The sequence below is a fragment of the Silene latifolia genome, chromosome 2 (assembly GCF_048544455.1).
Source record: "Silene latifolia isolate original U9 population chromosome 2, ASM4854445v1, whole genome shotgun sequence".
NCBI classification, from domain to species: domain Eukaryota; kingdom Viridiplantae; phylum Streptophyta; class Magnoliopsida; order Caryophyllales; family Caryophyllaceae; genus Silene; species Silene latifolia.
The window spans coordinates 21,851,696-21,864,782 of record NC_133527.1 but is presented as its reverse complement, the minus strand read 5'-3'; the positions used below and the strand labels follow the sequence as shown (position 1 = coordinate 21,864,782).

Below are 13,087 nucleotides of genomic sequence, written 5' to 3'. Positions count from 1 at the left end.
GTTAGTCCGAGTTATTTGACTAGTAATTAGTCAAATATGTGATGTTGAGATATTATATTTAATACGGATTAAATATCATGGGCTAAGGCGAATTAACTAGTTAATTCGTAAAATTAAATATAAACGATTTATATTTAATTAAATGTATATTGAATATAATTATACAATACTGTTTTTGTCGGACACGAATTAATAATTCAGCTAACCCGTATTATTAGCTGATGCCTTAATTTCCGATAACCGATAACAGTTTATAATCAAACCGCGTCATATACATTTGGAATTTAATGAACCGGACCACGAGTTAAAACCAAGAGGAAGTGGAAGCCCACTTCCCTTGTGTGGGTCTCGGTTTTGCCGAGTGAGAGGGATCAAAAGGGAGAGCTTCTCCTCCCTTCTGACCTAATCATCATTTGAAACAAAAATTAGGGTTTTGAAGAGCATTCTCCTCTGAAAAACCTGAGATCTCTCATCTCGAAAAAACTCACATCAGTTCTCCCAATATTGCAAAGCAATCGGAGAACACCATCTAGCACAAGGGCATATCTCGGACAAGGTCTTGGGTGCAACAATTAGGAGGGAATCTGGTTTGATTTCTGTTCTTTACGCCGTGCATCAAAGGACCCGAGGTTGATTTCTATACATTAATCATTTCATTATGTTTTTCGTTTTATGACTATAAATTGCATGTTTAAATTTACGTTATAGTCCTGCAATTAAAGGGTAGTATACGGATATTAACCCTCAGTGCTTAGCAGTGACGACAACTAGAAATGTGCGCACCGTAGTCATTTTAGCATCAGGAGCAAATGTCTCGTCATAGTCAACACCTTCGGTCTGATGATTTCCAAAAACAACTAAATGAGCTTTTAGGCGTTCAATGGACGAGTCGAATTTATACTTGATTTTATACAACCATTTACTTTCAAGAGCCTTTTTGCCGGGGGAAGTGGTTTTGAAGTCCACGTGTTATTGGCAACCAAGGCACTCATTTCCGCTGCCATGGTTTTTCGCCATCCCTCATTTGTCACGGCTTCTTTGAAACATCGGACTCTTTATTTGTCCTAATGGCTTCTAATAAGTACGATAATCCCAGAAAATTTATCACAAGAAATATAATTACTAAGGAGATACGATGTATCTGAGAGAGGCGGCGAGACACAGACGTGGGTGACAGTGGACAGACTACTACCAAAAATGGATGTACCAATAACATAATCACGAAGATTAGTGTTAGGAAATTTACGACGGAGACCACGACCGAGCTCCTATTCCTCAATGAAGACCTTGGTTTCTGTACTTGGGTCAGAACTAGATGGGGCAATCTAATTCGAATGAGACCAGGGGGCAACTGCGGTGCTGGTACAACTAAGGTGGAAAGCTCGAATCCCGTTCATACTACGAATAAGAATGGGCAATCTGAAGCATCAGTAACAGTGTATGATACCTATAATCACACTTTTTCCGGTAAGTGGCTTCTTGACACTGGTTGCTCACATGTGACCGGAAATTATTCAATGTTAATTGACGTACGAACGATTCCTAGTAGAGTTGTGGGGCTGCCTGACGATGTAATACTATGGTTTTCTGTATTGTTGGGTACTTTATCGAGTAAGGCTTATTCTGTCGAGTAAGTGAGTTTTGGTTACGAAAAAGTGTACTGTCTGATGGGTACTCGATCGAGGAGGTGTCACTCGATCGAGTAGGAGGCACTCGATCGATTAAGTGACTTACTCAATCGAGTAAGTCGGGTTTTATACGGGTTTTGCCGGGTTTTGATAGCAATGCGTGAAATAATATATAAAGCTTGTACCTCAGTTCTTTTTACCTTTTTCCTAAAACCTAAACTTTTTATAAAGAAAACAAAGCAACGCCGATTCTTCTTCTCTCATTGCTATCAAATCCAAGGGCTAGAGTCGTCGGATTTCAGAGCTTTTTATACCGTTGAGACCGCCGTATTGTGGGTAAGATCCTTGTACAATTTTTATATCGTTTCATTGATTTTAGTTGAAACCCCAATTGGCTATTTTTGGGGTTTTGGGAGCATTGTGATTGTTAGATAGTAATTATATGATTGTGTGTTTATAGGAGGTGATTTCGTAGAATAACGGTTTTGATTAACTGATTGTGACGATCTTGGTGATTGTTTTTCCAGGTAGAGTTTCCCTACTCGGTTATTGATTATATTGTATTTGATGGTTGATTGTAGATGGTTGTTAATGTTGTTAATTAATATCATATTGGTATTGGTATTGGTAATTGGTAATTGTTGTTGTATAGTTGGTCGGTTGTGTTTGTCTATGGTTCGCGAAATGCGTCCTCGATCGGCTGAGTGGTGTCACTTGCGGGAGTGGTTTCACGCCCTTGATTCGCCCCTTGTGGATCCTGTCACAAGAGGGATGTGCACATTAAGGAATTTGGGTTTTCGCTAGGTATTGATGAGCGAGGCTTATGTGGGAACGGCTGCGGTCCCCCACTGGCGGTGAGGATTACTGGTTGCGGTCGTAATCTGGCAGGGCTAGACCTTCTGGCTAGTCAGGTGATTGGAGATGTGACGGAGTTGGGTGATTGTATGTACTGTTGATATTGTTGTATCTTATATTGTGTAATCAGTAACTGACCCCGTTAATTGTTTTAAAAACTGTGGTGATCCATTCGGGGCTGAGAGCAGTTCTTGAGCAGGTATGAGATGAACGCGTATGGGATAGCTGGGATTGAGTCACCACATGTTACTAGAGTCTTCCGCTGTGTCATTGAACCTATATTTATTTTTAGTTGGTTTTGTTATTTTGGAACAATTGTATTACTTTACGGTTTTGGGATTTTGGTTATATATTGCTAAACTTAATTATCTAAACTATGTTCTTTTATGGTCAATTTGATATACATTTCCTCGGATAACCGAGATGGTAGCACATTCATGCATTAGGTGGTCTTGGTAAGGAACTTTGGTGTATGGAGGTGTTACAGACGGTACTCGTGTCTCTGCTACCGAGGTGGTCCGTGTTGAGCTCACGTCGTCACTCACCCTTGATTTGATTTTATTTGTACCACAATTACAGTGTATCTTGATTTCTATTTCATAATTATGTGATGTATTACACTGTGATGTTGTAACTAATGCCACTTCATGTACTATCCAAGACCGGCATATGAGAGCAGTAATTAGACCAGGTGATTGATGTGACGGACTATACTAAGCTACCTTAGACAAGAGCATAAGATCGTCGCAAGTGCAGTTGTTGTTGGTTCATCTTTTTCTTTGTGGCATAATCGGTTGGGTCATCCATCTGAAAAAGTAGTTAAATTACTTCCATTTCTTAGTCCTAGTAAAGACACACTAACATCGCCGTGTGAGGTTTGTCATTGTGCGAAAATATTCGTAATAGTTTTCCCTAAGTACTAATAAAAGTAGTAGTGTGTTTGAACTGTTTCATATTGATTTGAGGGGGCCTTACGATCTTCCTGCTAGGAGTGGTGCTCGTTATTTTTTAACAATTGTGGACGATTGCTCGTGTCGTTTGGATTTATTTATTATCAGCTAAGACTGAGCTTTATTCAAAGTTTATGCAATTTATTGCCATGATTAATTGTCAATTTTCTGTTGTTATTAAAACTGTTCGTAGTTATATAATAGGATGGAGTTTCATGGTCTCAAATCATATTTTGCTGACAAGGGCATAATTTTTCATTCATCGTGTGTTGGTACCCCACAACACAATGGGCGCGTAGAGCGTAAACATCAACATATCCTTACTGTTGCCCGTGCATTGCGATTTCATATTGGCTTCCTTATTCGGTTTTGGGACGAATGTGAATTGGCAGCTGTTTACTTAATAAACCGAACACCGTTCGTCTTGTTGGGTGGAATCACAACCTATGAGGTTTTGTTTCATGCATATTACGTGTGTTTGGCTCCTTGTGTTTTGCCCACAACCAACGAGCGAGCCAAAGGTGATAAATTTGCAAGCCCGAGCCGTAAATGTGTGTTAATGAGCTATCCCTCAGGTAAGAAAGGCTGAAAGGTTGGTATTTATATGACCTCGACAACGAGGATTTTTTTATATCTAGGGATGTGACATTTTATGAGGATAAGTTCCCGTTTCATGAGTTACATACTTCCCCTAGCACTCCGTCTGATTCATTCCCACATGTACGTCATTGCTCATTTTTTTTATATATGACTTTCTTAAATTTCGAGATACTAACTTCCTCCTAAAACATCTCAAAAGTGGAATTTGAATACATGGTATAAATTTCCATGGGCATCAACCATTCTTCAGATCCAATGGCACTTGAGTTAAGAGACATGTTAAGGTATAAGATCGGTTTTGATTGAGATGATCTTCTTATAGTTAAGTTTTCAGTGTCACTTTCATCAATTTAAGCAATCTTTGGTCTATTTTAAGTCGAATATAATCGTCCTAAGGTTAATTTTTTGCTAGTTTTCGAGCATTATGCTTTTATCCTATTTATCTCATTTGATATGTTTTAAATTTAAAATGGATTTAGCCAAATTAACCGTATAAACAAGAATACTTGACCTAAGATAAGACCGTAGAAGATAAGATTACCACGTTCTTATTCACTACGGACATATATTTCATCAGCAAGTCTCGTTGAAGAAGAGTATCTTCGTCACAAGTTGAAGATGGATCAATTAATAATAAGTGGGTAGATAAGATAAAAGCATGGTGCCTAGGAAGTAGCATTCTGCTTTTGTCTTATCTACCTACTTGGGTAATACTTATCCCGTCTTCAGTTTGTAACGGATATGCCCGTTTTCAATGAAAATTGGTGATATCATCTGAACTTGGCACTTATTTATTCATTATTAGTCAGTCAATAAGAACAAGCCAAATGTCAAAATAACACAAGACTTCTTTTCTTGCAAAACTTAAAAGAGAAAAAGGGTCTTTGTAATATAAGTCCTAATTCAGACCCCATAGACTTAAAAAACACATTCCAGATCAGTATAAACAAATAGTTTCGTCAAATTTAATAGTGAGATTACAAATAAAGATAGTGGAACCAATTATATTAGACATGCTTCTATTAATCAAAGTATTAAAATAGTAAGCCTATAACCAATAGTATAACCCCACCTATCAATTTGGTTAAGTGTGAAAATGTTACTAAAAACAGAGTTTAGAAGTCTTCAATATGTCATCTAGAAGCATGGTTTTGACAATATTTTAATTAGTTCTATGTCACATTTCACATGTTGGAGTATACTATTGCAAAAGGGAGATAAGATAAGGAAAATTTGGATGTTGGCCGAGTTAAGTTCAGGTTACATAAGTAACATTTTTCATAACTTTACTAACTAAGTTATTTAACATTTACCTAAAATATATTTTATGTTAAACTAATTTTCAATCAAGCCAAAACGTTTACATGCATGAATGGTAGTAAATTATGTACGCATCAAATTATTCTAATGGAAATTTGTAGCATGGATCCCGACTTATCAAAGTATTCTTTTGGAAATTTTTAGTATAAAATTACATTAAAACATCTTTAGGCGTATAGTTAGGTACTCCGTCTGTTCCAGTGATATGTTTATACATTCTTTATTTTAATAAAGGAAGTGTAAACATCTCACAGGGATGGAGGTAGTAGTTGCTAGTCCAATAGCATTTGACTGTACTATTGGAAAAAATGTTTTTTTATTTACTTTAATAATAGAAAACTGAGATATCGTCATTCCTCACTCTACCAAATCTATGTACCACCGTCTCACATGCAACATGTAGGTTCATTAATTAGAATAATAGACCCTATATAAGGCCATATCTAGAAATAAGTTTGGTGTATGAGATCTTAAATCTTAAAATTATTCATCATCGAGGTCTTATATAACTATAATTTGTAAAAAATTATTTACCTTTACTCTTTTATACAATGAAATTATCAAAACATCGAAATGTTAAGATTTCACTTATATGAATCGAGGCGTCGAGTGATTATAAGTAACAATATAAATAATTAAAACTAAAAACATTACCCATCACAATTCTACCATGATAAAATCACAAGCTTCATATATAATAATAGAATCCACAAATTAAGTAATCCCTCCCATTTTTACAAATATGTCCAACTATGTATCATCCTAAGCTTACATATTGTGTATAGTTAAGACAAAGTACGCAAATAACTAAAAGTAAAAAAAACAAAAAATAATTTTCACTCAAATATTACTATTATTACTAAACTGTTGTAGAAAATAAATATCTTCAACATTATTCCATAAATTATCCGTGTACCATTGTTGTTGAGTGTTTTGCTCCATGTTATTAAGACCTTGAAATTCCATCCCTTGGTTGTTAATATAATCACTAGGAGTTGTTAATGACTGATTAACTCCATAATCGACGCGATGGTCATGCAAATACTCTTGATTAACGTTCTGATTACCAACTTGAAGGGCATAATAATCTGTAAGGTCTGAAACTTGAGTACCTAAAGAGCCGGCAGAGGAATTAGCCGAGTTTTCGGGGGCAAAATCGTAATTTACTTGTGCATGGATGGTTGTACCAGAGGTGCCTAAATTGGTGGATTTGATAGGGTTGAAGAATTCGGTGGTGGGACCGATGCTCGAACTTGAGGCAGCTTGAATTCTCTCAACAAGCCTAGGCATCCATAGATAACGCATTGTGTCTTTGAATTGCTTGCTGTTCACGTCACATTTTAGTTGTTTCGCATGCTTTTGCACACGAGTTCTCCAATAATTCTTTATCTCGTTATCTGTTCTCCCGGGTAAATATTGTGCTATTTTGGACCACCTGTAATATAATCATGCATGTTTATTGGTTACTACAAAAGTAAAGAGGTAATTTGTTCAAATTTGTCTATTATATGTCGTAAAATAATAGAAATGCATGTCTACGTCGAATTGAGCTAGAAAATTGTATTTTCGTATGTGCATCTTTGCTTCAGGAAGAAAAGTCTTTGTTCTTTATATATGATATATTATTATACTACTCTACTTTCTACTAGCATCAAAATGTTTTAGCCCTCTATACACCAAATAAAGTACTGTTTCTATCTTGGCTAATTCAGTTGATAAGAAGTAATAGGAATATTTATAATAGTTGGACCTCAATCATCACCTTAAGGTTTTGGTTGAGATCGTTTATCTATCATGGTATCAGAGTTAGTGTGACCGAAGGTCACGGGTTCAAATCCTGGCAACCTCAAAACTCCTCAAAAACTCGAAGTGGAAACCCAGCACACGGTACGGGGGAGCCGGTACACAACTAACCACTCTTCAAGCCCAACGGGCATTTGAGTGAGGGAGCGTAATAGGAATATTTATAATAGTTGTGCATCAACCATCACCTTAAGGTTTTGGTTGAGATGGTTCATCTATCAAGAACGTTATATAATCCTTACCGTTGTTCCAATATTGTCTTCACATGTATTGCCAATATGGGCTCCTTTTATTGAAATATAAAAAAAAATGGTTGTACGAAAAAGGATCATTACTTACGAGTGTGTATGTCAGCTAGGGAAATGATCATTACTGATGGGTGTATATATGTCAGCTAACTTAGTTGATAAGAACGAGGTTAGATTATCCTAACAGTTGTTTGATAATTGTCTTCATATGTATTGCCAATATGGGTCCCTTTAATTTGAATGATATATGAAGTAAAAAAAAGGTTGTACGGAAAAAGTAGATGATTACCGATTACCCCATCGCGAATGGAGTTCAAGAATCATGAGTTGTTCTTCCAAAGTGATGTTTCCACGTCGAACATCAGGACGTAAATAATTCAGCCATCGTAATCGACAACTCTTTCCAGTCCTCTTTAAGCCTAAGATAATCGATTAAAGAAGATAATAAGTAAGTTTTGAAAAGTAAGAGAATATAATATTTAGATTATAAAACTAGTGCATAATAACATAAGCATATTCAAGAACACACTACCAATAATTAAGAGCAATATCGATCGAAGTGTTCTTCATCAATATGCCACTATTTTTTATAGCATTTGGGTGTCGTATAGATTAGTGCACCATGCAAAAGGTATCATTTAAAAAGAGTTACACTAACTTGATCGATCTTATTATTTATTCTTTTAGGATATTATGAACGTACACCTTTGAAAATTCTTCATCTAGGTTGATCTCTTTGGAGATTATCAACAAAGAGATCGATGATGAATTACTGTTATCGATGGTAGATATCACGGGTTGTAGCAGAAATATATCAAAAGAAGGTTGATTATGCTTAGCTAAGGTAAAAGGAGTAATTACTACTCTTTTCCAAAAAAAAAAAAAAAAAAAAAAAAAAGGTAAAAGGAGTAATTAGGTAAACAGAAATGGCATGGCCTAACTCACAAATTAAAATTAGGTACTTGCACAAAAATGGAAGTGAAACAAAACATAACTTTTCTTTCCCATGCCTCTTTTATATCCTAATAAATCAATTAATTAAACAACTATGAAACCTTAAAAACTACTCATGTAAGAAGTACTACTATAGGACGGTCTTACAAGAAACTGAACCAACCAGTTCGATAATAAAATTACCTGCGCAACGTGCTAGGGAGTTCCAACGGCCTTCACCATGAATAGCAATGTAATTGATGAGGGTGAGGTCTTCCTCGACGGTCCATGGACCTCTCCTAAGGTCCATTTCATCTTCTTCATTATTACTCTGAGTTAACTCTGAGCAATTACCCGAAGAAGAAGATGATCTCTTGCTAACATCCATTTTATTTTGATTTAAAAGTATTTAAAAAGAAGAGGGAGAAAGAGGATTAGAAACACACAAAGGAATGAATTTAAAGAAAGTGGTGAGGTTTATAAAGGAATAGTTAGAGGGGTTACGTTGAAAAAAAGTGACTAAGTTAAGCATGTGGGAGAAACTCGCCGCAATACGGACTTAGTTAATTAGGTTAATATAATCCCCTAAAAGATTAACACATATCTAAATTTTCCCGCTTCATTTCCCGCCCAAGTGAATTATACTAGATAATATTTATTTCCTATTTAATTTGTATTCACTATCTATATTTACTAATAAAATCTCCTTTAGTACTAAGAGAATAATATTTCTTTTGTTTCCCTCCAAATGCATCTATCTAATTCAGTAAACGGTAAAATATTCCTTTTTTAAACTATTATTTTTTTTATTAAACTATTTAGTATAGATTAAAGTTATAAACTCTCTTTTTTTATTAAACTATTAACTTTACTAATTGTTATAATTTTTTCATCAAAATAAATTAAATTTGATGTAAAAACTATAAACTGCAAGTTGTAAATTTTTCACTAAATGTTATAATTTAAATTTTAGAGATTAATTCGACACATACCTACCATTAACTTTGTGATAATAGAAAATTCATTAAAATAATTAGAGAATTATTTAAATAAAAAAATCATTAATTTCATGTTTTAAAAATATATTTATTTTATAAAAATACACATTTCATAACGTTACTCGATTCTCTTTAATTAGTTTTTCATTATAAATATATTTATTTAAATATATTTAAATAACACCCTTTAAAATAAATACTCTGTATATACCGTCTATATATACCGCGCATAGCGCGGGATCTATGCTAGTTATGTTTAATTTAATAAAAGATGGGACACTTCTTCAATTTGGGATAGTAAACTAATTAAGTTGGAGTGGAGTTTTAATTATTGTTAATTGTAGGTTTAGGGTAGTAGCCTATTTGAATTAGACTCTTGAGTTTTGAAGCAATAAGCATGTCACTTACACATGAATGAGTGCCATATAGGGATGGCAATTATGGCCCAAACCGAATCGAAGGAAAAAATTCGATCCAAACCCATCCTTTAAAAACTCATCCCCGATCCACTATTTAAAACCTATATCCATATCCACTATTGGAAAACCCGAACCAAATCCAAACCCGATCCATTCATACCCGAACCCGATCCAATCGGATATTTTTGAAATTTTAGGTTTGATTAAACTTGAAATTTCAATTTTCTTATATAAAATTAATTTTTTATGTAGTCAAATCAAGTTTCGGATTGGGTTTTGGATTATATGGTGGATCAGATATGGATTTAGAGCGGGTATGGGTTTGAAAAATGTATAGTGGATCGGATATGGATTTTAAAATTTTGGATATGGATCGGGTATGGATATGGATCTGTGATCAAATAAGTAAGTGGATCGGATTTGGATCTTGCAAAACCCGATCCAATCCGACCCATTGCCATCCCTAGTGCCATACCGTTTGGTATAAGATCATTGTTGATTGGCCTCATTATTAATGATAATAATAAATGTGTGTTAAACTGATTATTGTATAAATGGCCTCATTATTAATGATAATAATTAATGATAATAATAAATTTCCGTTTTGGTATAAAGGGAGTCATAAGGGCGAATATAATATTAACGGGATTTAAAATCAGGTCATAAATACTACCGCTCATAACATTATTAGGTAAGCTAGTTGAAATCCTTATAAATTGTAAAGTTTAAAATTATTGTACCTAAACTTGACACCACCTAAGAAGTTGTGAATTTGTCGGATTAAAGTGATAAATCTCCTACACTTTGAATAACAGCCGTCTCTACGGAAAAGAAACTCGTAGCTAAGAAAAGTAAGAAAAAAGATAGGGAGCAAAAAAAAGAGCCACATGATCAGCCCCCAAACCAAAACCAACTTAGCAAGACGGAGAAAGATGGACACAACACACACCGGATGTAATACAACGAACTCCCTTATTGACACAACTAAACTTATTGAAACCATTAAAACTAGGAAAATAAAAGTAGGGAAAACTTTTATTTGGGAAAACGATAAACACGATAAAAGAAGAAAAAACATCGACAAGAAGCGGAAACCACCGCATCCGACCCAACCAACAACACTACCAGGAACCCGATTCCTCCCCTACGAGGGACTTCTCAACAAGGAAGACCCATCCACCATGACGTCACACCATCCTAAGAGAACGACGACGCAACAAACACAACCTGAAAGCCGCAAAAGTCCAGCAAGCACCATGAAAACCAGCAAAGAACACTCGTTTCACCAAGTGAATCCTCCCATGACCACCACCTTACATGCAAATAAAAACCAACCTACACAGACACACAGGACAAAAGACCGATTGGTGGGGAAAATGAGGGGATCACCAATCAGTCCCAACGAACACAACAAGGACTAAGGACCGATTGGGATAGGTGTGGGCCAAGATGGGATATCGAGTTTGTAAGAATTCCATATGGCATGGGGAAGTAGTGTTGTTGTCAAAACCTCTAGTGCTTCGGATTTAGTATCGAACAAGATTAGCTGATTTTGATCAGATATGAAGTATATCAAGGTTTCGTTAGTTGGGTGCACCCCAACCACTTTCACAATGTAATCATCCACTGATGATTTACTGCTATCATTTGATATGTATCCTTTTACGCGGCTAAAAATATAAAATTTGGATATCAGCTTCCATTCAACAACAACTTGTTCATCATTCTCGAGTCGCACATCAAATTTCCAATTTCGCCATGGGTGTGAAAAGTAGTTATATGTTTTCCCAACAGAAATACAAGTATCATTTTGACAGGCTACCAATTTTCCGCCGCTCTCTAGAAACGTATAGACATTATCCTGGTTAGGTGTTGGCAGAGGCTTGGCCATCAAAGTCCCACTAAAAGTATCGGTAACATCGAAAGGATTCAAGACACCAAAATGGGGTCCAAGGAGAATGTAAACCATCCCCTTACACACTACCCCTTTGAATGTTTTGCAATTTGTGTCCAAAACATAATATCCATCATTCGATGGCTTCACTTGGAGTTTAACATCTATGTTTCGCCATTCACTTGTCTCGGATATATAAATTAATAAATTAACCATTCTGAAAGGGTCTGTAAAGTAGGAAGGGTAGGGTTGAGAATGAGCCACAACCACCCTAAAACCACCGTGTCCATCTAGATACGCAAGAGCGGCCCAAATAACCTCTTTTTGGTGGACTTCTTGAGAAGGTGGGAGAACCATCCATTGTTTGGTTAGCGGATTACAAATGTAGAACATGCCTAAACCCGTCAAAGGATTCACACCGAAACTTAAAATTAAGTCTTTGAATGTCGCGACAGGTTTGGAATGAAAAGGAAGGAATTGTAAGGATAAAATAGGAGACCACAATGTGGTCCTTTGGAAACATGGTGGTGCAACCATGACAGTCGCATACTTATTATCCCAATTCTTCGAAGTCAACAAGAATATGAAAGATGCTTCCTTTTCAATGACTTGTCGTTTGGTTAAAAAGCCTTGAGTTACAAATAAAGGGTCGGAGATTAGAGAACACCACCATTTTGAGACGGTTTTGCAGCCTAGTGCAGTGCGATAACAGGGCAATCGGCATAAGATCTCACGCAACATATCATTGCTAAGATCATCAATCATCATTGCTTAACAAATTTATATGCCTTCAGTCGGACAAATTGTATTATTGAATGTATGTGTGCATTAATGATATTATGGGGGATATATGAGATCCTTATTTATAGCATAAAATTAGGGAAGTTAATAGATTACCTAAATTAATATTACTTCTTACTAAAGATCTAATTTCATAATATTCCCTTATTCATGTGAATTTTAATGTGAAAATTAAATTCTCGTGCATTGTAAATCAATATAAATAAATCTATACAAATTAATTATACTATATAGTTTTAAATCACTAGCACCGTGTGATGGGACCCGATTAAGGGATCTCAATGCAAGTATTATATAGTTTGTTTTAAAATTAAATTATATAAAAGTTTGGTAATTTTCCTAAACATTTCTAAGAGACTAAAAATGGTCAATTTACAATGATCGAATCAAAACTTAACGCACACGTCTCTCTAGGGCTTCTCTTTAGGGTTTCCCTGTGTGAGTCTTCGTCATAGTTTATCTTTGTTTCTTCCTTCCCGTTCAAGGCATCTATCTACGGTGGTGCTCGTAGGTTCGTTCTCTGTTACTTTGCTTCTGTTTCTTTTTCTGGTTAGGGTTTGGCTGTTTTGGTAGTTTGGTGTTGTAGGTTGTTAGGGTTCGATTCTTGTTAGGGTTTTGGGACCCTTGTTTGAATTATG

At 35.5% G+C, this 13,087-nt stretch overlaps 2 protein-coding genes across 2 annotated transcripts; both read right to left on the bottom strand.

The window, feature by feature from the left end:
- Nucleotides 1-6,026: 6,026 nt before the first annotated feature.
- Nucleotides 6,027-8,791, bottom strand: LOC141628742 (transcription factor MYB108-like). Its single transcript, XM_074441840.1, has 3 exons — nt 8,542-8,791; nt 7,694-7,823; nt 6,027-6,788 (listed from the first exon to the last, which is right to left on the bottom strand). The coding sequence occupies exons 1-3, from the start codon at nt 8,723-8,725 to the stop codon at nt 6,194-6,196; spliced, it is 909 nt and encodes a 302-aa protein (XP_074297941.1). The 5' UTR covers nt 8,726-8,791; the 3' UTR covers nt 6,027-6,193.
- Nucleotides 8,792-11,171: 2,380 nt separating this feature from the next.
- Nucleotides 11,172-12,416, bottom strand: LOC141636932 (uncharacterized). Its single transcript, XM_074446761.1, has one exon. It carries the CDS (start codon nt 12,414-12,416, stop codon nt 11,172-11,174), a length of 1,245 nt encoding a protein of 414 aa, XP_074302862.1.
- Nucleotides 12,417-13,087: the final 671 nt, after the last annotated feature.

Coding starts and splice junctions, on each gene's coding strand:
- LOC141628742 (XM_074441840.1), bottom strand. CDS start 8,725: ATGGATGTTAGCAAGAGATCATCTTCTTCTTCGGGTAATTGCTCAGAG. Junction 7,824..8,541: donor CTCCCTAGCACGTTGCGCAG/GTAATTTTATTA, acceptor CGATTATCTTAG/GCTTAAAGAGGACTGGAAAG. Junction 6,789..7,693: donor CATTCGCGATGGGGTAATCG/GTAATCATCTAC, acceptor ATTATATTACAG/GTGGTCCAAAATAGCACAAT.
- LOC141636932 (XM_074446761.1), bottom strand. CDS start 12,416: ATGATGATTGATGATCTTAGCAATGATATGTTGCGTGAGATCTTATGC.